At 39.6% G+C, this 25312-nt stretch overlaps 2 protein-coding genes across 4 annotated transcripts; one reads left to right on the plus strand and one right to left on the minus strand.

Annotated features, from left to right (window-relative positions):
- The first annotated feature begins 767 nt into the window (after nt 1–767).
- Nucleotides 768–10821, plus strand: LOC116711646 (choline-phosphate cytidylyltransferase B). Of its 3 annotated transcripts, none has more exons than XM_032551049.1 (8): nt 768–951; nt 4559–4658; nt 5497–5613; nt 5703–5854; nt 6536–6614; nt 6722–6864; nt 7082–7270; nt 8898–10821. In XM_032551049.1, the coding sequence occupies exons 1-8, from the start codon at nt 871–873 to the stop codon at nt 9120–9122; spliced, it is 1086 nt and encodes a 361-aa protein (XP_032406940.1). In that variant the 5' UTR covers nt 768–870; the 3' UTR covers nt 9123–10821. The 3 variants fall into 3 exon arrangements, with proteins under 3 accessions (XP_032406940.1, XP_032406941.1, XP_032406942.1); XM_032551050.1 differs by lacking the exon at nt 768–951 and adding an exon at nt 1993–2159; XM_032551051.1 differs by lacking the exon at nt 768–951 and adding an exon at nt 3302–4486.
- Nucleotides 10822–11135: 314 nt separating this feature from the next.
- Nucleotides 11136–25078, minus strand: pdk3a (pyruvate dehydrogenase kinase, isozyme 3a). The gene is made up of 11 exons (XM_032551047.1): nt 24660–25078; nt 20175–20316; nt 20000–20071; nt 19011–19195; nt 18838–18927; nt 16297–16374; nt 16035–16111; nt 15829–15930; nt 15637–15744; nt 15431–15544; nt 11136–14693 (listed from the first exon to the last, which is right to left on the minus strand). Exons 1-11 carry the CDS (start codon nt 24760–24762, stop codon nt 14544–14546), a joined length of 1221 nt encoding a protein of 406 aa, XP_032406938.1. The 5' UTR covers nt 24763–25078; the 3' UTR covers nt 11136–14543.
- Nucleotides 25079–25312: the final 234 nt, after the last annotated feature.

Raw genomic sequence — 25312 nt, forward strand, 5'->3', positions numbered from 1 at the left:
TCACTGGACCTCCATGATGTCCATTGCCACAGAAACGAAGCCGGTCTGTAAAGGGGACAATAGATTCCTGTCCCAGACTGGGGCCACAGAGGAACTACAATACAAGCAATAATGAAAACACAAAGCACAGTTTGTCTCTTATTCAAGCTGCTCCGTAAGCACCGTCACTATCTAAAGTACTGTGTTTCAAAGCTTATCTAAAAGATTGCATACAATAATATTTGATATATGTATTAGTGTGGGAGTATTTAGAATAGTATTTAGAAAAAGCTATATGCTCATCATTCTTTTAGCCATAGTATTTTTAAAGAAATTATACATTTGACTGTCTATCTCATACATGTTCTGATACAGATATTAATAAAAAAAAACACTGATATGTTTGGGAGTTTGCTTACCAATATATATTTATTTATATTTCTATATTTTATATATTTGCTTTGATAACCATGGATATAACCATGTATATAACCATGTATATTTTACGAATATTTTATCACAGCACCACTTTTGAATTGAGTTACAAGAAAGAAAAAAGAAAACAACACTTTTCAGGGATACCCTATTAAGATGAATCTGTGCGTCTCATATGAATTAATAGTTAAAAGCAGTTGCATGTCATACATGAAGTTAACTACAATAGGGGGAGGATTCATGCATGTCTGACAGCCGGATTATCTGCTGCATGTGGCGCTGTGTGGACTGTGGCCCACACTTATCAGTGGCGAGCAGCTGATCTGTGTCTGGGACGGGCTGGACAGGGCGGGACGTATTTGTTCTGCTGTACAGGAGCAAAACGGATATATAAAAAAAAAAAAGAAAAGAAAAAGAGGACAGAGCTCACTTATTTCAATCTGCCACAGGAGCAGGATGGTGAAACAGCGCCGCGTCAGAGTGAACCCCGGCTGCGCGGCTGTTACGCCTCTTTGTTGCAGAAGAGGATCGTGGAAGGTAAAATAAGGTCAAAACAACGACTAGACGTAATTTTTTAAAAATTCACTTATCTTTTTAGGCTATTAGTTAACAGTTTGACGCATTTTCCACGTCTAAGTAAAATAGGAATAAACTGCTTTACCGTTGAAAAGAGAAGAAGAGGCTGGTTTTGGCACAGGTTTAATATATTTTATAACACGCTGTAACATAAGTAAGTTTAGAGTTAGTTCTATATGTATTGAACATTTGACCTAAATATTTAGTATTCATGCTCTGCCTACTGTTTTGTTTCTAATGCTCAAACGGTTTCGTCCACCAATCATCACAGTTTATATTGCTAAGGTGGGCGATGATTGGTCCAAATTTGGGAGCTCGCGCTCCTCTCCTCCGTCACCATAGAAATGGTCCAGATGGTCTCCTTAGACAGACGCTCACTCACATTATTTACCTAATCTCTCGTATGAAAAGCGTAACGCAATGTTGTGACGTTATGACTGTTGCAGGATTTTATTTTTATTTTTTTTTATCATTCTGTTTTAATACCAAAGTTGTACTCTGAGGCAGCTTGATATTAGAAATAGCCGTGGAGTGAGTCCTCTTCCATGCGTCTTTGTCTGCAGCAGCTTCGGGGTTACAGTGGGTGCGCCCTATTTGTCAACCGGAGAAGCAATTGATGCGCCGTGTATTCGTGGTCGGCACATTCTGTACACATGATGCGCCATACAGACCCACTGAGCAGAAACCGATTTCGACAACGTGAGTTTTACAAATGCTTGTGAGATTTTTACATTATTATTATTATTATTATTATTATTATTATTATTATTATTATTATTATGCTTTTTAAAGAGTCTTTACTTATTGTGGAAGCTTATATTATTAAGTATTTACAGCAACACGATGCATATCTTACATAAATCTGTTGTGGAGAGTGTCTTCTTTAAAAATAAAAAATCTCCCCTGACTTTGATTCCGCATCGCTTCTAGCCAGGTCTTTCCCCGGCTGACTGTGAAGGACTGCACCCGGTGGGATGAGGGGCAAGAAGGAGGGAGAGGGAGACAGACAGAGGCGAGAGTGGGCGGGGAAAATAGAGGAGACAGAGTGGTGAGGAGAGCAGCATCTCCTCATTGATGCTGAGTCACAAAACAGAGAGAAATCAGCTGCATCCCATGAGGCTTTGGGAAAAATGGAGGAGCTAGAGCACACCTGCCCTCATCCCCGGACGGTAGGGAGGCTGTGCACGGCTGTTTGCTTGCCTTTCTGTGAGATGAGAGTGTGTATACTGACTGTGTGTGTGTGGGCGTGTGTGTCTGTGTGTGTGAAGAAGGGAGACAGGAAGTAGGGGGGAAACAAAAGGATCCTCTTCTGCCCCCTGTTATGAAACAGATCCTGGATTGCATGAGGGAGATGCTCAGAGTGCTGAGTGGACGGTGTTGTTGTTGAGGGATCTGCCAAAGGAAGAGAAATGTCCTGCTGAGTGAGAACTGTCGCAGTGAAATCACAGAGCCTCCTGTGTTGGGATACTCCGCTTTAATCCTCTTTGACACAAATCATGCTGTCAGCCCTTTTGTCTCCCCAAGTCGTCATTTACCTATTCCTTCTCTGTCTCAACCTGTTTTCTTTAAGGCAGTCTCTCTCTTGGCTACTCATGCTATGGCTACTGGCTCTCGTCCTTTTATTTCCTGCCGCTTTAATCCTTCTTAGGCCAGATGCTGTATCTTGTGCCAGATTGGGCTTTATACTGAGCACGCTCCGGCCGCACGCCCTGATAGGCCCTTGTACTCTCCTGATCACAAAGTTTAACCTTGGCCATCTGCTTTTTGCTAAATCTCAACAATCTCACCATGCCCACGGAATCAGAAGTGATGAGGCATATTTCCTAAAGAGATTTTTGTAGCTGCTGCTGTTTTCCTGTTTAAATTACATACAGCAAAAATTTTGGAGGAAAAAGCATCAAGCTAAATATATCGTTCATTGGTGTAGCACAGTCCACAAAATTCCACCCTTTTGACCTAATTGAGTACATTATGTGTTTCAAAAAGTAAAATAATTGTTTTCAACAAAATCAGTCTTGCAACATTTATAAGCACCCATATTTTTATGGCATTGCATTTATGTTTTTATTTTTTACTGTTCTACCACCATAAAAGGATTTTAACTGGAATAGCTGATTGGGGCTTTTTGAGAATGAAATCTCAAGTTTGGTCAAGGATAAAACAGAAGATGAACTTCATTCCCTTCATTTGCTAAATAGGATGTGTCATACTGTGGGCCTGTTTCTGTTTCACAGAACAGAGTCCATCGTGAGGTTGTTTTTTTTTTTGGACTACTGGGATGTTTTCATATAAAATCTATGGGTTTTGACCAGAAAAGAGAAAATTCATTTTCAATTGATTTTCTTGCTGGAAGAAGATCTTAATAAACATGCAGCCAAATCAATACAGAAATCAACCTTCTTCTTTGTCCATCACACTTTCCGGACCTAATGGATAACCTGTGGCGTGAAAGACAAGCCAGGACTTTGGAGAATCTAAAGAGGTTGTACAAAGAAGAATCCTCCAAACTACTGAAATATCATAGTAATGTAAAAACGGAGTTCTGTTCCCTACAGGAGATTGTAAAAAGTACTAACAGCAGAGTTAATTGCCAATAGGTTGCAGGGGTTCTGGAGCTCCAAAAATGCTATCTAATTTCAAAAGCAGAGCAAGGACGCACAAAACAAGTGTAAACAAGCTTTGCACCTGTATTAATGTAAAAGCAATGAATTCTACATTTTCATGTGGTGTTTTAATAATTATTTTTACCTGTGTAATTACTGCACAACAACAGTTGTGGCTGCAGTCTGCAGCAACAGACTGCAGCCCACATCTTCAGCTTACTCCGACATTTTTAACTAAATTATCCACAAGTTTAATAACAAGCTAGTGTTTCTTGCAATATGCTTGTGTCCAGAACCACCTCACAGATTCTCTGCGACTGAAGGTCTGTGAAACCGCCCCAACTGATTACCTGTTTACCTGAAAACCGCCATCGTTTCAGACTCTTATTTTTCGCCGCTGCTCCTGGAGGAGCCACTGACGTCAGGGGCCTGGCTGAACCTGTTTCCATGTTCTCTTCCTCCTCTCACACTCCCACAGTTTTCTGCTCTGTTTTGTCTCTCTTTCACGGGTGTGAATGAGATTTGGTGAATATTCCCCTGCAGTCAACAGATGGCACACCAACACAGTTTTTCTTTTTTAGGAGGGCTCACATTGCAGCATTTTGACCTTGATAATAGTCTTGCCACTTGCAAATTAGTATATCCCGTATCTGATTTGTTCATGTGTGCTCTCTGGTTTTAATTTCCTTTCAGAGTGGAAGAGAGTTCACTTCTCCCTTCAGAGCCACACTTGCCAAGATTTTTGTCCTCTCGTCATGTTCAGTACATACAGTTGATTGCGGAGAGAGGTGAATGTCAGTGATCAATAGCACTGAGTGCAGCCCTTTCTGTCTCTGCCGTCTCAGAGTGCAGAGTGAGCATCAGCTGTAGTCAATACCTTAATGGTGGTTTCTGTAAGTGGCGAGGGAAGGGGCAAATCGCTGTTCTCCAGGGTCTTCCTTTAACCCAGTCCCTTTCTGACTCAGACTCTCACCGAGCCTGCCATCTTCGCCTCGGAGACCAGCTGCGACTGTCGAGCGCCTCACGAGAAGCTCAGCATCACGCAGGCCCGCAGAGGCACCCCAGGTACACGTTCACCTTCATGCTGCTTTTATCCCCATTCTTCACTCTGGCTTTGTTTGATTTCCTCCCCTATTTTGAAAGTCATGTTTTCTAAGCTTTGTCTGAATCCCTGCATTTGCAGTGAGTGCCATTGCAAACGTATTCAAATCTCTTTAACTTTTTCATATTTCCTCACATTATGACCACAGAATTGAATAATTTAGTTTCCACAACTTTTTTTTTTTTTTGGCCATAAATATTTCCAAATCTGTACTTCTTTCTATTAGTAGCTTCCATTTAGTTATCTGTTGAATTTGTATTTTAGTTCTAAATTTGGCACCAAATGAATTGAATTATATAATTACTCTTTATTAGTTATTCAATTGAGTGCAGTTAAAACAAAGTAAGTAATAGCATGAAATAAGGAATCATTTGTAAACAATATCAGTATAACCACAGTTATACTGATATAACCACATCAATTATATGTGACCATAACCATACTGAAACGTATCAGTATGGGTATACTGATACGAATAAGTATAACCACAGTTATACTGGTATAACTGTGGTTATAAGGGCTACTTGATTTCGCACAATCAAGTAGCCCTTAAATCAGATTCTGCCTGCAGCTCCCTTGTCTTATATTTCAGCCTGCTGCCTTGGGACTGGAGTAAACCTCTGTAATATCTCGGATCAGTCAACACTCCTTTGTATTCGTCTTTTCCTGTGTCATGGCTTGATGATCTTTTAAAAAAACAGCCTTTCATAACTCCAATTGTTTCCCCTTCTAAGTTTTTTCTGAACATTACACCAATTAAGTTATTGCGCTAATCGTAGCTGTATTGTTTGTTTTTTTTAGTGGACCGGCCGGTCAGAGTCTATGCAGATGGCATCTTTGACCTGTTCCACTCGGGCCACGCTCGTGCGCTTATGCAGGCCAAGAACTTGTTTCCTAACACCTATCTCATAGTAGGAGGTAAGAGAGGCTATGCTTCCAAACTCTTCATAACAGTCTGATGTTTCTGTCTGTGTTCATGTGTTTTCTCTCCATTGCTCCTGGAACAGTGTGCAGCGATGAGCTGACCCACAAGTACAAGGGTTTCACAGTCATGACGGAACACGAACGCTATGAAGCCCTGAGGCATTGCCGCTACGTGGACGAAGTCCTGAGAGACGCACCGTGGACTCTCACACCGGAGTTCCTTGAGAAACACAAGGTGCGTTTGTGAGAAACATTCAAGTGCCATCTTCCCAAAATGCCACTAAGAAAGAGAGAGAAAAAAAACTGGACATGAAAAAGGTTGACTCACCACACATGCAGTTTACGTTGAAATGACGTGACCAAACATTGGCCTTCGTTTATTTTAAGTCTGCCTGTTTTACTCCAGTATACAGTAGTTTTTGATCATCTTTGTGTGTTAATGCACAGTATGCTCTTGGTATGCTTTCTTATCACTGAAACAGCAAGATCACTGTTTGCTAGTGTCAGTAAACTAGTTCAATAATATGATGTATAGCAACAGGGCTGACCAGTACCGAGCATGAACAGGGTGAAGTACAAATCCAGTCATAGAAAAAACCCAAATATTTATTTACCATCTAATTTCTGAATAAAATGAGTAGGACTGGATGTTATCGAGGAAGGGGGGTAGAATACATAGGATGTACTACTCTGTGTTAATGTATCTCATAAAAACCCAAATAAAATGCATTGAACTGTGAAAATCTCAATGAGGATGAATACTTTTGCAAGATTCTGTAAGTAGTGCAGAACTTAAAGGCCCTACTGCATGTTCCCTTGAGCTCTTCTCATGTTTTATTTTATTTAATTTTTTATTTCTGCCAGTGCTGTGTTTTCTGCCAAACAGTACAGTACATGTCCTTTGGTTGTTTCTCAGATCGATTTTGTGGCTCACGATGACATCCCGTACTCCTCAGCAGGATCTGAGGACGTTTACAAACACATCAAAGAAGCAGGTCGGGCTGTGATCTGCGGGGAATCAGAAAATCATGTCGCACATTTCACCACTAAATGAGGATCAGGCCGAAATAACCTTCTGCTGGTATCTTTCACTATTAACCAGGGATGTTTGTGCCCACGCAACGGACGGAGGGGATCTCCACCTCTGACATAATTACTAGAATTGTCAGAGACTATGATGTCTACGCCCGACGCAACCTGCAGCGGGGCTACACGGCTAAAGAGCTCAACGTCAGCTACATCAACGTAAGACATTGCAGCTCTGCTGCACTTGCATCATGTCAGAACAGCGGCCAAATTTTAATTTGCTGCAGACAGAGCAAGTTCTGGTCACCTGACTAGAACATTTACTTATCATCTTAGATTATATTTTGAACACTTTGGTACTCCTCAAGCATTTTTTGTCACTTTTATAATCATTTTTCCTGAATTTTTTTTTATTTTTATTTTTTTATCCCCTTAGGAGAAGAAGTATCGGCTACAGAACCAGGTAGATCGCATGAAGGAAAAGGTTCGAAATGTCGAAGAAAAGAGCAAACATTTTGTTTACCGTGTGGAGGAGAAGAGTCACGATCTCATCCAGAAATGGGAAGAAAAATCTAGAGAATTCATTGGCAACTTCTTAGAACTTTTTGGACCTGATGGGACATGGGTAAGTCAAGCATGGTACTCAATTATAATGCTACAAACAAGGGAGGCAGATAGTCACCACATTAATGGTTCATCATAATTCAAATCTTCTGTCAAGAAGCTTAAAACTTTTTGAAATTGATCTTTTATTGTTTTATATTGAATTTAGTGAAAATGACAGAAATTAGACACTGCTGTTTGCTTTAAAATTTATTGACAGATGAAGATGTGTAAAAATCACAGTTGTTACCACACATTGACAAAACATTAATTTTGTTTTCCTTAGGCCACTTTGTGTTTTATTTGGTGTTATACTTAGGATCATACTCCGTTTGGAAGATACATTTGATCAACTTTCTACATAGTGTTTCAATATTTCAACATAATGTTCTTTCTTCATGAAGCCACCTATCGTGCCCCACCTAAAGAAAAACAGCAGCACAACATGATGCTGCCACTCCTGCACGGAAGAACTGGGATGGTGTTTCCAGGCTTTACCCTCTGTGTGCTGCAGATATAACAAATGTGTAAATTGTAATAGGACTTTTTACGTTGCGTTTGGAATAATGGCCTTCCTGCCCATGTTGGTACAGGACTTGTTTTATTGTTGGAAATGACAGTTTCTTGCTTGCTTCAGCCTGACATTCATGAGCTCTACTGTTTCAGTTCTGAGGTTCATATGCACATCTTGCACTCTTTCCTGAGCCATTCCTGAGGTGTTTAAACTTGCTTATAATTCTTTTTCAGTGGATGATACTTTGCATTTTCTGGATGAATCAAACTTGCGGAGGTCAACAGTTCTTTCCCTGTTGCTTTCACCGAGTCATATTTAGTTTTCCATGAAGGAAGCAGTGTGTTTGTGATTTTCCTATGAAACGTGTATACACATTTTCCTCTATTTAACTTAATTCAGTCTAAGAAACCCAGTATTATAGACTGGGCTCTTCCAAGTTGTTGAAAGGCATTCTTAGTGTATGTAACCTTTTGAATAAAAAAAAATACATACATTTTTTCCCATATATTTCTTTTTGAGAGTTTTTTGTCTTCCAGTTTTGAATCCATCAGGCTACTTTTTTCTATTTTATACCACCAACATACCTAAAACGACATCTGTGCTGCCAAACAACAATCCTTCTGACAAGCCAGAGTTCTGCCTCCTCCTCTTTGTCTTAGCCTCAATGTTTGCAACTCAAATTGTGACCTTTCAGGTGAACAAAATTAACCGGATCCCATCAATAAATTGCTAGAGACGTCAAAAGGCAGTCCTCAAGGGCCGATGCGTGCTCTTGCTCCATGACAGCTGAATTAGCTCCTGAGTGTTTCATCCAGCTCTGCAGGAGCAGACTAATGAACCATTCATTTGATTCAGGCGTGTTAAATCAGGGGAAAAAAACGAAAGCATGCAGGACACCAGCCCTTACGAACCGATTGCGGTTCACCAGTGATTTAGGTGGAATTTTAACAGGCAAGGATCGGATCCGAAAAAGAAGCCAGGGGCAGTGTTTTCATTTTTTATAACATCCATCCTGTTGTGTTTACTCACCAGAATTTGTTCCCAGGTCTGCTTTGGGTTTAGAAATTGCACTGCAAATCATAAGCTACACACGTACAAACCTTCATTTTCTTCTTCTTCTTTTGCTGTTGAATAGAAACAAGTGTTTCAGGAGCGCAGTGGTCGGATGCTGTCCTACGCTCTGTCACCCAGAGAATCGCCCTGCAACAGCCCCCCGCGTGAACTGTCCCCGCTGCGCTCCCCGTCCCCTCCGTCGCCCCCTGCCCGCTGGTACAACGCCCGGCCCTCGCCCCCCACCTCCCCCAAAGGCGCATCGGCCTCGATAAGCAGCATGAGTGAAGGCGACGAAGACGAGAAGTAGATGGATTCAGATAGAAACGTTTCACTTCATGGTACACTGCCTGGGAACACCTCACCAAAAAAACAAACAAAAACAAACAACAAAAAAACAAATCAACAACAAAAAACACTTTTCTTCAAACAGCGGCTGGACACAGAACCAGGTTTCCTCAAAGACGTTGCAGATTTGCAATGCTGACATTGATCAGGGGAACTGTGGTCCGGACCTGTGGAGCTAATAAAAAAAGCCATCATTCTCTGGAGAGCCAAGCAGGAAAAAAAAGGGTGAGATGCGAAGACCAGGATGTGGATTTATTCGATGTATTTAATGTCTCCATTTTCTACAAGGACAAGAATCCTGTCTGTGACAGACTGGCGACCTGTCCAGGGTGACCCCCCCTCTCGCCCAGAACGTTAGCTGGAGATAGGCACCAGCACCCCTCCTGACCCCACTAGGGACCAGGGTGTTAGAAAATAGATGGATGGATAGACAAGAATCCTGTGCAATATCTGTGAAGAGGACTTGCTTTGGATTGTCCGGGACTAATACAGACTTTCAACCAGCCTGCTTATAATATCACTGGATTGTTTCTTGTCCTGCTTTTTGTCCTTACTTTGTAAGATGCCATCCTTCCATAAGTTTCACTCTAGAATCCCCCAAACGTAGAGCTTACAATAGCAGAAAGGTTACAATGGGCAACACAAAACACGCCACTAATGCTAGTTTGAACCATTTTTATTTGTGATGGCCCCCCCCCCAAAAGTTCAAGCTTTACTAATAAGATCCTTTTGCCTTTTTAAAGCACTTTTCAAGAGAATTATTATTCAAATCAAAATTCTGCATTCACGAATTTGATGACACCACTGGTAAAGATGAATCAAAAGTCCTAAAATAAAGTCACCTTATATGCAAAAGCTTAAATTCCTAATCAAAAAAGCTGAATAACCCAACCTCTAATTTGACTGTATTTCTTCAGTGAAAGCGCAAACAAAAATATTGTTGTTTTCAACAGAACAATGTCTGGCACAGTATCTCTTTGCACAATCTTCGTATCCAGAGTCCTGGGTACTCCGTGACGTTCTTATGGAACTCCGCTCCAATGGTTTCCTGTGGGTTTTACATCCAGGCACTGAAATGGAATTTGTGTCTGGGGAACCATTTCTGTATTGATTTGGCTGTTTATTTTGGATTGTCCTCCAGTGAGCGTGATGTTTTTCAATGTATTTGGCCTATCCTGCCAAGAGGCTTTGTTACAGAGAAGATCAATGTTACTTTTGTTGTACCTGATAGCAAGACAAATGTCCTCATCCTAGTGGCTAGGAGAAATAGGCTTGTGTCTCATGTCATATTTATGCCTAAAGGAAACAAAAACTCACAGAAACTCACAGAAACTTCTTTTTAAAAAAGTGTTGCATAAATTAAAAAAAAATCTGCCTTGGTTGCTATTATTTTAAAGAAATTGTTGGCAATACCACAAACTGTGCCTCTGGGTGTTTTGTTAAAAACAATGTCTAAACAGAGTCTTTAAATATGACATCACGCTGCTACAGTAAATTATTTTACTTTGAGGCTTTTTAAACATCTTTACTAGGGGTGCCAACCAGCTTGTCTGCATCTGTATAATTTATTGCACCGTGCATTCTTTTAGTCTTTGGATATGATGATGTCAGTTGTCCATAGAAAAACTCAGATGATACTTGAATTGTGTAAAAAAAAAAAAGTAAAGCTCGCCATGTGACTACCTTTAGAAACTTGCTTAATATCTGTTTATCTCAGGTCTGCTTGCCCATACCAGCTCAGCGCAGATGAGCTTCCATCCCCAACTAAATTATAACTTTAATGCAATGTAGACACATTCTATGTCTTGTATGCACATGCTAATCTCCACTATATGTAAACACTTTAAAATTATGTCTTTTTTTTTAAAATCACCATTGTTCAAAAGGCTTAACAAGTTAATAAAGATTTAGGTCAGAATGTATATTGCCAGACATGTCTTTCTTTCATTATAGCAAAAAACAAGACAGACGGACGGACCACACAAGAGTTTTCTTTATTGTCAGGTTTGATAGTTTCTACTGCTGATCTCATGCTGACTGACAAGATGAGTCTACTCTGTTACTTCCAGGTGAATGTGGCATTATTGGTCTATCTTGCATACAAATATATCATTTAAGCAATTTGTACAGGAGGATGAAAAACACAGTGATCAATCCACACACTATATGTACAGCTTACACGCTAGGTTTATCTGCTCTATATGTATCATATTCTTTGAAACAGATCAAGTAGATGTTTTGATGACAGCAGAGGTTCACAACATCCGAGCATGAAAATGGAGGATCGTCTGTGTTGCGGCGTCTTGTTTTAAGTCAAAAAGTACATTTTTAGGACAGGTCTAAAGGGAGACCAAACATTTACCCGCACAATTACTGCTACTCAATAACATAGCACTTTTTTTTTTTTCTTTTTTTACAGCAGGTGTGTGACTAAGCGTCCCTCAGTTTGACTGGCAGGTTTCGAAGGCATTGGCAGTGGTGAAATGCGGAGCATATACAGGATGTGGAAGATTTTCCAACACCGCATTCTTCTTTTATTTTACTTCAGGTGACGCTAAAGGAGATGAAAGAAGGAAACTACTTCAGACTGAATAGTATAGTTCAGAACCTTTGAACTTACGTAAAATTTTAAGCTCAGTAGGACTCTCTCTTGGTGTCTTCTTTTTTTGTATAAAGACAGATTGACTTTGTCCCAGAGGCTGAACCTGATGGCAGTCCGACAGGCGGCAATTCCAAAGGGGGTCTCAAAAGAACTTCAATCTCTAAAATACAAACGATATTTTATGTGCCTTAAGAGATTGTCGTGTTTGCATTGGATGGGGATTTGCATAACAGTCCATTTCTTTTAACAATGGAAATGGAGGTTGTGCATAACCAATGATCTTCCTGTGTGAACGCACTCGAAGAGGGGAACATGTAAAGCATTTTTAGATATGCAAAGGAATGTTCAATAAATGGAGATTTTTCCGTGGAACTTTTGAGTGTAGTTCGGAAAGCAACCAATCCAGGAGAGCCTTTCCTTGATTGATTTTTACCCCCTGAGAGCAAAAATAAGAAAGCCCATGGATGTTAGCTTCTGCAGTAGTGCTAAGATTGTTTCCACTGTTCGAATCTATCCATACAAGGATTTGATGTCTGAACTATTAAAGGCAGTTAAAAGCATTTTCAAAGCTGTTTAAAATATTCATGAATTGTAACTATTTGCAGGAACTTGTGGCTCACTGTGTAAGAAAAAGTGGATGTTTTTATTACTGTTATTTTTATACTGCTTTACTTTTATATTAAGCAGATACTCTGACTGTAAGGGCTTTGTTTGCTCTGCTCTCCACACGTTTCCCGTAGGAACAGAAATGGTGATGCACGCTTCCAACCTAAATTTCCTGTGAAAATATTCATTTCTGCATCCATAAACACCGAATGGAAACATTACGGTGGTGTAAAGGTTAATAAAATGACACTGATTTACTTCACGATAATGTTTTATGCAACTTATTGTTGTAAGATGGCAGATGTATTCCCAAACTAGTTGTTGGCGTCAGCCTGCACGACCAATTGGATAATGATCAGGATTTATACTAGATGCAGACACCAAGAGAGTTACCTGCTGCACAAAAGATATTAACCGTGTATAACAACCTAACAGAACATGGCCTGAAAAACAACTGAATCATCCGCTCAGCACACAAGTTAAAGACTTGGTCAATGTGGAACTGCAGTCTTTTCTTTTTTTCATGTAGCTCTGAATGACATTTGAAGTTACTGCACTAAACCACTCTAAAGAATAAATATAACAGACTTAATAAACTGCTAAAAAAAGCTCCTCAGTGAAATAAAATGGGAGAACCTAATGGATTTTATTTAGCGCTCTGAGATATTTCACAATCCAGGGTCTTTTCTTTGAACATATTTTCCTCTTACAGCCTTTCCAAACACTCATCTTTGTGTGCCGTGTGACCTTTTTTTCCCCCTTTTTCTTAAATAACAGCTTTTTTTTAAAACAACAAAACATAAACTAGATGTTCAAATCATCACTAAAATATCAAAAAAGTAAACAACAACTGCAACATCTAGTTCACTTTAACTCAGCATAAGAAAACGCAAAAGTACATTTACAAACTTTGTTCAAACTCATTCAGAAGACTGAAGGGATCAGCAGGAATTCAAGTGAAACACAAGGCCGACCGGATGATGCCAAAAGCGCACAAAGCAGTGAGCCTGTTGTTTATTTCCCACAGCAGCATGAAATGATGACAAGCAGAACAGCGTCCGTTGTTCAGGTGCTACAGGTCCATTCGTACCTATGAACATTAATACATTACATATTGCTGGTGTTGGGAAAGCTACTCGGCGCACAATGCTGGAATGGCGGTGTCTCTTATACATACATGACTCGTTTGGTCCTTTTAGTAGTTGTTAATCAGGGTTGCAAGCAGTAGTGTCTGATGAGTGTTGTTACTTTTAAGTACTGGTTTGTGGCTGGGTAATCTTGGACAATAAAGCTAAGCAAGTAAAATATAAACAAAAATATTTTAGACTACTTTCATTTTTATTGCCTCCCTTTAAAATTGTTCAAAATCCATTACACCATGAACCATGGTTCTAAAACAAAAAAGCATGTAGTAAGTTCCCAGAAATAAGGCTTTCTTTCATAAATATAACAAAAAAGGTTATGACTTCTAGAGCTTTAAATGTAATGTCTTTGAAGCATTACCTGTTCTACTTTCTTTTTTCAAAAATGTGCATCTAGTTTCTAATTTATAAATATCATTTTTAACAATTAACCCTGACTAAAAATCTGAAAAAGTGCAATCAAAACAAGTATTTGCCACAATAATAACAAACTAGCCTACTGGCGCATTTAATCAAACGTGTTTCACAAAGAAAAACACAAATAAAAACCTCCTCCTCTTCTCATTTGCACTGAAACATTGCACTGTGTTTTAGAGAGAAAGAAACAGAATAAGTCTTTCTAAAGCCAAGAAAGAGACTCAATCAGCCGAGTCGGGCTTATCTGGTCAGAGGGAGGAATAGCTTCGTCAGAAAACGGCACGAGACAAGAGGTTAAAGACAGGAGTGTTGCAGAGAATTTAACTTCAACAATGAAATTGATAGAATCTACCATTGGGGTTGGATACGTTGCAGCTACAATACCGAGAATTTTTCACTCTGTTCTGAGCCACAACAACAAAAGCTACGCTAAAGAAGGTTATTTGCAATTGGGTGCAAATGTAAATCCGGGTCACAACACCCTAACAAACCTTTCACCACCAGTGCAATGTGAAAGCAAGTCTCATCCTAAACGAAGCTTTTACCCACGGGCAACATTTCAGCGCACATGCTCCACACAGAGAGCAGCCGTTTCATGCTGGCAGGCCATGCAGAGTTATCTGTTGGCTTTGTATATGGACTTGCTGGCGTCACGCGGCTCTTTGCTGGGGTTGCTCCAGTCGTCCGCTTCGGGGCTGGTCTTGTAGTGCCGCCAAGCTGACTTGTTGAACACAGGAAGGCGTTCAAAGGACTCACTGGACAGAGCCTTTAAGTGAGAAAAACAGAAGTCATTCACTGAAAAACACAGCCAAGAGCTAGAAGGAAGCTTGAAAGAGACAAGCTGAAGTGAACAGGTCCGTATGACTTTTTTTGGGCTTTTATTTTGAGCTGTTGGTATGCATGGCCTTCAAAAGTTCATTCAGTGTAATAAACCAATAAAGTTCAACTAATGTTTGAATGTCAGTGCTAAATACCGGTTTGTCAAAATTCAATAATGTAAGAATTGGTGATTGTTTCAGCTGAATCAGTAGTTAAATGTGTTAGAAGTAACTCGAGTCTAAAAAATATATATAATTATATACAATTAGTTAATAACATTTAAAATGGAAACACAATTCCAAACTCTAAAGATGAAATTAAGCTCATAACATGAATATATTGCCTAGAAAACAGGTTTATCAAAACTCCGGACCTTCCTTTAATAAAAAAAAAACAGTCTGTTGGAGACTGCCCCTAGTGGCCAGAATAAGTTTTTGCACTTGTACAAACTTACAAGCACAAGGTGAACAAGCAGCAAGACGCCCTAAAGGAAGTCTGTGCTTTCTAATATCACAAGCTGACAAACAGTCATTGATGTTGCGAACACAAAACACCAGAAATGCTCTTATCCCCATTTTCTTCTTTTGGAAACTGAATAAAAGATTCTCTAAAATCCTAACCGTTTACTTAAATCATATTAATAAAAATACTACTACTACTGCACATCTGGCTGACCCAGGTTACCTTCAGATAGATGACAGCATCTGTGCCCACTCCCTCCATGGAGTAGAGCTTCAGGTCGCCCTGGAAGTATCGAGCATAGAGCCGGGAAATCGGCAAACCGTAACCAAAACCAGCCTGGAATAGAGAAAAGAGAAGAAAAACAAACTTACCATCTACATGCTAATTTAGATCATCATAAAACCGAATGATTTTGAGAGTGGGTGCACCAATGGGACGGCTCCTGGCTCCAGGCTGGGCGTCGGGGCAGTGGAGTACATGTAGTTAAAGAGACGGTCTATCTTCCTCAGAGGAACTCCTCCTCCTTTGTCACTGATCTTGAGACAGACGCCGGAAGAGTTAAAGATAATAAAAACACGGAAACAAAAAGCTCATGTATCACAATGCGCAGATCTATTTACCTTTATCGACAGATCCTCTTTACCCAGAGTGACTCTCGCCTTCACTGGCGGCAGCCCCTCCTTACTGTTTTCATGAAGCTCCACTGTCGCTCTCATGGAGTTCTGCAAACAGCCACAACGTCTATAAACTGAGCTTATGAGGGCAGAGGGGTCTTCACAGAAAATCCAGCCAATTCATTATATTTAAAGAGAACAGCTCTGCTCACCTTGAAGAGCTCAAACAACATGTGGAACAGATGCGAGGGAACATATACCACCTGGATGGGCTTCTTCGGAGCTTTCACTGGAAAACAAAAAGAAAGAAAGTCTCTTTAGTGAACACAGAAAGCTGGTTCTTGGGAAGTTAATGACAGAGTGAATACTTTAATCACTGTGGAGCTAAATTCGGAGCATCCAAACACATGTTTTGGTGCAACATCTGTGTGGCAGATTAAAAGAGGCGCAGGGTGTAATGCGCAATGCACTTACTGTTGAACTCCTCAATCTTGAGCTCAGGAGCAGCTAAGTAGTACTTCTCACACAACATCTTGGCAGTGTCATAGGCATCTAGTAGGAGAGCAAAAAAAAAAAGGCTGAGAACAGAGCAGCTGAATGTCCATTGTTTATATTTGCAGTCATGCTTTGGGTCACTAATGCTCTCTCTGTCCGCTCGCGGTTCACTCAGAGCGTTTGATCCACGCTGATGAAATGTTTTTTGAAACTATCGGTGATGTATGCGTGTCTGTGACAGAGGAAGCCACTAATTTCTCTGAAATCCCAAACGCTCAGGAAGCACAGAAATGTTTTTTATACAAGCTCAGGTCAGGCCACATTCTTGACGCCCCCTGAGAGCAGGCTGAGAAAAATTAAAATTAAAATAACACAGACAACCAGAGGCAGCTGTGGCTCAGGTGGAGCAGCAGGTTGGAATAATTGAGAGGCTGGTGGTTGGATTTCCCTTCAGGCAAGGCACAGACACATTGTTGGCATTTGTGTGGATTATAAAGGGATATTATTACAAAAACAACCGCAGAGGAGTTTGATATACAAAGCAGAGGTCAAAGGTCACCTGTTATGCTTCCTGGAACGAGTTAGGATAGGTCTATGGGCTAGACAAAACATGTTCATAACTTTTTTCTTTGCACAAAATCATTATTGGATAATGAGATTTTAGTCTGTTCAGCTCTGTCCATTTTGAGCTCCTTGCAGAATGAGCTGTTTCAGGGCCTCCTGTCGCTTTAAATTCAAATAAACCCCACAACTCAATGTTTAAACTCGCACGTGAAAATGGCTGTAAACACAACCGTGCATCTTTCAAAAACACTAGTAGAGGTTCCTGCACAACCAGCAAGAATGCAGCAAGTGGTTTCTGAATGGCAAGTCAGCAACAAAACACTCATCTTTTCCAACAGCCATTGTACAGAGCATGCAGTGGTAAAACCAGCTCACTAAACATCTCAGCTTGAGTTGCTAGGTGAGGGTCAGTGCCTGCTAATTTGTGGTATTACATTCCAGAGGTTTTTGAAATGGCTCATTTTCTAGATTAAAAACCGGCTGGGTGTGTTTAATTTTTTTTAAGCACTTGGGCTGTTTTTAGAAGCAGTAGAGACCCACATGAAAGTATAGACACCTGCAAAAAGGGAATTTTGCATAGGTTCCCTTTAAAATTAACCGCAAATTATTAACAGAAGGGGAAAAAAAGATATCAAAAATATTTGCATCCTCACCACATAATTCGGCATCACTTTGAAATACCCAAGGAGATGAGACCAAGCAATTTTGAAAACACTTTTTTGTTAAAAGAAAAATAAAGCTAAAGATTTAAATGTTAACAATGGAGGTGGAGCAATCGTGTCAGCGCTGTTGTAATGCCAGCTTCACAGGAAATATGATACTGACAGATGCTGCAATAACCTCAGTCAAATATCAGCCAATGTTAAGGTGAAAAAGCCAACGAAAAGCTGATTTATGGAGTTGTGTTAAATCCATGGTTATTCTCATATACACACCAAAGCATAGGTCGCCATCCATTATTAGAGGCACTCAAAAATATGCGTCAGTATCCATGCAGTAGGTTAAATACTGATGTATTTAATCAATGGAAAAAAATCAGGAGGAAACTAATTAAATGGTGCATCTCCAGTGACTGCAACTCCAAATAATCAATAATAGATATTATTCTAGCAGCAGTGGGGAGAGATCCAAAACAAATAAAGGCAATTTGTTTTGGATCACTATTTTAACACTGTAATGCTATGGGATTTGGAAAGAATCTAATTCTAGCGTATTCCTAAGTTCTGACAGCTTCTGCTCTGGTCGTCATATTCCCTAAAATAAACATCCAGAAAACAACTTTAGAAATAACAGGAAAGAGTTTCCAAGCTGTAATATTTGCCATGGGGGCCAACAGTCTCCACTAACCAGACAGGTGTCCCCATTATTTCTCTTGCATCCTGCTAAGAAACTTAAAAGAAAATGGAAAAAAAGAGAGAAGTTCGCATCTGGTGGAAAGTTTATTATTTTCTTTTCTGCAGAGCTCTTCCCCACGTAACCTTTCTACATGTGAGGACTCTGTTCTCTACTACCACATCTGGAAGAAATTTCCTAGAGGTACAGCACGTTATATCGCCTGAAGTGAGCCTTCATGCGAGTTTCTTTTGGTTTTTTTACCCTGTAAACGGCTACACAACACGGTTCTTGAGAGAAAAACAACAGAACTGTTCGTAAAAAGCTGAAAAGAGAGATTTTAGGTTGATATGGACGTTTTTTGGAAAATAAGTCCAGTGACTGATGAAAACATAATAATTAGCAGCCTGAACCACAAACAACAAAGTAATCCAACAAAAAGAAAATACTTTAATTATTGCATTTTCAAACGTAATGTTTCCATAATAGGCTGTAATTAAAGCCTAATTTAGCCCACAAGTTGGATGGAAGACACTCTTTTTGTATTTTAAGAAACTGATCAAGAACATGTGGGCCTTGGTTAAACAAAAAAACAACAAAAAAAAGCACAGTTCTTAAACTCACCACTAACAACTTCAGCCACGCTGCAGTTGGGATCAATGCTGCCGATGTGTTTGGGATGGGCGGGGTTGGTGTCGTTACTGAACAGCAGAGCTGAACACAAACACAAAGGAGAAATCCAGCTTGCAGAGACGGACCTAACGAGAACGTGACGCCAACGCGAGCGTGAGACTCACTGTGCTGGTTGATGAGCATGCGGAAAGAGATGCGGTTGGTGTAAAAGCGGTCGAGAAAATACTGGATGTTGCTGCTGATGAAGGGGTCAAAGCCAAATTTCTCCTTGTACTCGACGACGCCCTGAGCCATGGTGGGCACGACGTCGTTGTGGCGGTTTCGGATGTCAATCAAGATTTCCAGGAAACTAAACGAGAATGAAAGAAGATGGAGCAAACCCCTCGTCAGCTCTGACTTTTCCCACGTTTGTCTATATTAAAACCAAACTTCGGTGTATTTTAATAGGATTTTATGGATGCAAAAAGGAAAAATTTCAAAAGTATGGAAGTAGGACCTCCTCTATCAATAGCTTTCTTCTTACCACACTGCAATAAAAGGGCAGATTTTTGTAGTGAATGTCCTCCCTACAAATTCAGAGTTACCATGGGTATCCAGGCTTTTTTGTTTTATGTACAAGTTTGTGACATCTGTAACAAAAGTCTGTAGAACTGGATTTTATTTAGGGGCGCCAGACTAATTGGGAATGAAAACAAAAATTCACTGAAGCCTGTGTATAATGTAACAACTATTTTTGTAAGGTGTAGCATAGACATGATTTTAGAATCCAAAACCATTTAGATTCTTCAGATATGACTTTACGAGAAGAGAATCAAACTCAAAAGAAGAAGAAAAAAAAAACACTTGGGGAAGGCAAGTACCAGCTTAGTATTTCTGCTGAGTCATTGTCAACAAGAGTTAAGTTCACAATGCAGTCAAGCCTCTCCTTATTCCTTGCCATGCGTTTATCACTCTTGCGTGGCTGTTTATCAGACGGGGTATTGTTATGATATCAACACACCAACACACACACACACACAGTAAGGGACACAGTCAGCACAGATATATGAGCACAGAGTCAATGTTTCAACTCCTGCTTCTAGATTCACTGAAAGCTGAACAAACTGTTAATGCATTCTTTACATTTCTAATCACAAAGTCAATATTCACTCACTCATTCAGAGTGTGAGGGTCCTCTGCCTTCCTGTTCTCGAAATCCAGCAGCTCCACGAAGCTCTGCATGTACCTAATCACGTCAAACAGAGACCAAAAGTCAACTTTCACATCCTGCAAATCATAAACTTCGTTGCCCGGAACCGACCCAATAAGAAAAGAAAAGAAGCCGTTACCACTTCTGGACCAGTTTGACAGACGGCTGGCTGAGCAGCTTGTCAGGCAGCAGGTTGACCTCTCTCATGGTGTTGGCCAGCCGTACCGGCAGCTCCTTACGCAGGAACATGTAGGATGTTTTCTCACAGGCATTGTCCCTGCCTGAACAAGGGTGAAAAAGTTGCATTTATTAGTGTTAACTGCAATGTTTTCAAGTTGTTGTAGAGTTTTCTGAGCTTTTGTGCATACAGAAACCTCCCAAAAGTCACACATGCCATTTTTCATATAAAAGATGCTGGATCAAAACTGCCTGGAAATGGTTTCTATGCAATCCAGGTTTCCAATTATCTGCTGCATAATGTCGGCTTCGTGGCTAATTGGGCACCGTATCACGCTTCGACCAATTAACTGACCAATTAGTCAACATCCTGACATTCAGGAGAGAATTCTTAAAGAGACAGAAACAAATGCTCACAGCATGTAACCAAAGCTGCAAAAGCAATACCAATGATTGTGCTCAAATCATGTAAACATAATCTGTTATGCCCTTATTATGTGTGAAGGAGAACAAAATAGTTTTACTCATGGAGGGTCAAAGGTTAGTTGCTGAGGTTCACTGACAATCTGGTCAGTTTAACAACGAAAGCAGAAATAAAAAATGCCTCTGTAAAATAAGTAAACAAACTGTTTTAAATGCAGTTTTAAAAACATTTATTTTAAGGAGAGAGCAAACAATTAGTTGGGCCTTTCCCAAACAACTAATTGGGAAACGCCCAAATAATAATAATATATATATATATTTTTTAGCTCTGGGCGATCAACATTAATGTTAGCCAATTAGTTTCTTTCTATTACAACAGATGACAATATTAGAACAGCTGTAGAAAAAATATTATTTTAATATGGAGGATCAGAGATGAGGTCACACTGTGTGAGTCAGAGAGAACAGATGTAAAAAACAGGGTTTACTCTATTTTAAAACGAAGACAAAATGACTGAGGTGACATCCGAAACTGACTTTAGTAAGTTATATGAGCAATTACAAACAGCATTGCCCCCACTGCACATTGCAGAGATTGAAGGTCATAACTGTGACTTTCAGATTTCCAGAACACTCCTAATGTTTCCAAATCCACCTTTTTACAAGACAGATCCACTAAAAGTCTTTTGCTCGCTCACTCTTACCACATGTTGTGCTTCCTTTCAAATGGCTTACATTTAGAGTTTCTGACCAGTATTTTACTCAAAATTGGCCACCAGCAAATTTCTAGGAACACGTTCAATTTTGAGACTCTTTCAAGAAAATAAACTGTGGAGAGTGCTGCGCTGCCCAGGTGATCTCACTCCCAGGCTGCAAAAACACGTTTCTCAACTCTTCTTGCAGTCTTGTATGTAGAAAAATCTTTAAGGAACATCCCACCTGAACTGTCATAATCTGCTTTCAACTTTTGATTTGTAGCTTGTGATTTTGATAAGAAAGACTAATAACACTTATCTTAATGCTGAAAAAAAGAAAGCGCAAATACCTTTCAGCTTCTAAGATAATACCCAACCTTTGTTATCCGACCGGAGATTCGCTCACTCTCTTCCAACTTTAGCTTTAGCAGATAAGAGAAACTGAACTTGGAGATCATAAATCTTTGGAGCAAAAAGAGATGAGGGATTAATGTTTAACATTTGAGTGCAAGAAGAAAATGTCACTCTGCTAAATTATCTTTCAGCTACATCCACAACTCTGTGCACCTTTCACTTTATCCTATTGTATCTGACAGTACACCGTGTCCTTCTAGCCTGCCGTCTCATGTGTGCAAGAAAGGATTCACGCATCCTACTAAGCCTTTGGAGGGCAAATCTGTCACACGGTAAAAATCTGCTGCTCTCAAGTTACAACCCATTTTAGAAAAACAGCAACAAAGCATCTCCTGCAAGAGTTTCAGAAAACTCTTTTGTGCAACTGAATTGTCTTCAAGTGGAGAAAGAGGCCAAAAATTAAGGTAAGTAATCAGACCTACATCAGATAAAAGTTCACCCACCATCAGCCATATTACTGGAATGTGTGTGGATTGCAAAAACAAAGTACCGTACTAATACTGTATGTAAAGGTTTTAGAGCTGAGGGACAGAGATGGCCATGGCAGATTTTGTGTCCATTTCTGTATTGATCTGGCCACATGTTTTGGATCTTTATTCTACTCAAAGACTGGGATGTGACCTGAGACCATTAGATCTGAATTTAAAATCTCATGATACTTCAAAAATGTTTATGAAATTATGCTTTTTAACGCTTTTTTTCCCCCAAGAAGCCTTAAACAGGCCCAGAGGCATCACACCTCCTCCAACATCCTTTACAGTAGCCATAAGGTGCTTTCCCACAGATTCAAACAATGTTTTATGACAAATCCACAGTGAGTGTTTGCTTCCGCAAATATGACTTGAACTCTGTACATGTTTATTTTTGTGATGGTAGGGCACAAGCAGCTTTTGTTCTGGTATCTTTCCCAAATAACCAGTTAGAAAATTCTTCAAACTTAGATCAACATCAATATGCTAACAATTAAAAATATATATTTATTTGCTGACAAATAAAACAAGGGTTTTGCTGACCGGGTAACACCAACAAAACCCTTGGTCTTGACTCAACAGTTGCCACAAACTTCCTGTTGCTCACATCCAAACCACAGCTGTGGGGACAAATTACATAACAGCTTCTGTTTAATCATATGGATTAAGAAAAGCCTTGAGTGCAGGAGTGTGATCCTACGGTATATCTTGTTATATCTAAATCTGAATTAGTTTGTTTTTTTGAAAATGAAAACAGTCATGATGACTTTCATTTTTTAACACAATGAATCATGATTTAATTATTTTTTTTGTATGAGAAACCTGTTGGGGGGGATTATTAAGTCCTATTGAGCAACTACAACAATGTGAGTGGAGGTGCTGTATACCTGCACGCACCACCACTAGCCTGCATGCTGCTGCTTGTGCTAGCATGGCTGAGTTACCACAGTAAGAGTAAATTCAAATCAATTCAAATGCCACCTCTCATTGTGATAGTGTTTCCCTGCAACATGTGGTGGTGCGCTTATTCTATTTATAAGTCAGTGATTCTTGAAAAGTGGGACAAAATGGGTTTAAATTTCCTCCCATTTTTAAAAAAATTATTCCTCAAGCTTATGTATACAAATATGACAAATAATGTTTTGGAAATGTAAAGATGCAGGCTCCCAGTTGCAACATTTTTTTTTATTTTATTTAATTTTTAATGGACCTGACCCTGACCTTTGTCATCACCATCTAACAAAAATAAATATAAAATTATTTTTAATGACCCTATTAGTGATATTTTTACTCAGTTTCACAGACAAATGCATCTCAAGAAATAAAGAAAAATTATTTAAAACAAAAAACAACATAAAGTCCATCTGACGGGGTTGACTGCATGACGGAGTTTATGCAGAACTGAAGGAGGTGACCAACTAGTGAGTAAACAGAAATACTTGATACATGTGAAGTAATGCCCTTTATGTAAAATACATTAAAAGGAATTAACTGCACGCTTAAGTAAGATTTGTCAACACTGTGACTGAAAGAGTCACACTGTCTAACTCTGATGGAGTGGACATCTGAAGGAGTTGACGAAATGCCAAACTACCTCAATTTATATTCTGAAGGAGGCCATATTGTAGCTGATCAGGTCCATGCAATCTTTACAGTTTACTAAAATTAAGCATTTATTTCACAAAATTTCAAAGTTTTGTAAATTGTCAGTTATGGTGTTGACATATCATGGTTGTGACGAACAACGTGGGAATAAAACAGAAGAAAAAACTAAAGAATAACATAAGCTAACTAGAGCTGCCCTCTTAGAAGAGAAAGGAAGAGGTCATGGGGTCCTCAGAAGTACTGATGCCCCACAATAATGCCTGATTTTTTTTTTTTTTTACATTCTTTTTATGTCTGATGGTGTTGACAAAAACTTGGGACAAATTTCAATTGAGTTGGAAAATATATAAAAATATTTTTTTTAAATTAAATTTATTGATACTTTTATAATTATTTATTTGAATACTTATACTTAATTGTCATAATATATTATCTTAGTATTCCTTTAACTGTTTTAAACTATTATAATGTATGGAGTTCTGCTCCAGGACGAGGGATTTTAAAGACACCATCCACCTACTACAATGTTTAAAATAAAAAATATTAAGCAAACACCAGGAAAACATACATTGTTGTGCTCACATGGCCCAGGTCAGTTTAGTCAGATATTTGAAAAAAATATATATTTTGTGTATATTTTATTCAAATTTTGTGCTTTATCGATAGGATCTCTTTTGTCCCTGTCAAGAATCACTGAAGTCCGACATTCACTGTGACACTTTAAGAAGCCCATAATAGCATCTGAAAGAGTTGACATGAGACTATAAAAGGCCCTTGCTGTAGTTGCCATCTCCAATTGCAAGCCATCCCTTATTTTATTATTATTATTAGGCTACTCACCAAAATCCAGGAACTGCTTGATGGAGAGCGGAGACGGTGAAAATCGGGAGTAATACTCGATTTTGGGGTTAGTGTTTTTCAGCAGACACAAGAAGATCCTCATTTTTGAAAGTTCAACGACGCTCGTCTCGTATTTGTCTGTTTGTTTGGGATGTGACGTTTCAGAGTCAGAGAAAATAACACGACCGCACCATCATTGCCATCTTCACCGCCGGTAGCGATGGCAGAAACTCGGCCGGTCCGTGTCTGTCTTCAGCGTCCACATTTCCACCGTCCAGAGTGGACACGAACCGATGGGACTCATTCATGTAAATAAGACGATGAATGACCAGCGGACACGAAGAGCTCTCGTTGCGGCTTCCTGTGTCTACATTTCTAGATATTCAGGTCGGCTCGTCGTTGTAAAGCCGCAGAGTGGAAGAAACCTACTTCCTGTTACGTTTTTCAAAGTAAAATGCGACACGCTGTGACTTTGAAGGAACCAATGACGACCAGTAACGTGCACAGATAGACACTAGGTGGTGCTAGAGCGTAGCCTTTTGTTCCCCAGGAGAAAAAAAAAAAGTGCCCTTCTGAAGTCGTTTTTATTGTATACTATGTAGCTCAAAGTACCATTTCTGGATTTAAAAGCATATATTTCCAATGCTTCAATT

Source organism: Xiphophorus hellerii, chromosome 21 (genome assembly GCF_003331165.1).
Source record: "Xiphophorus hellerii strain 12219 chromosome 21, Xiphophorus_hellerii-4.1, whole genome shotgun sequence".
Lineage (NCBI taxonomy): Eukaryota > Metazoa > Chordata > Actinopteri > Cyprinodontiformes > Poeciliidae > Xiphophorus > Xiphophorus hellerii.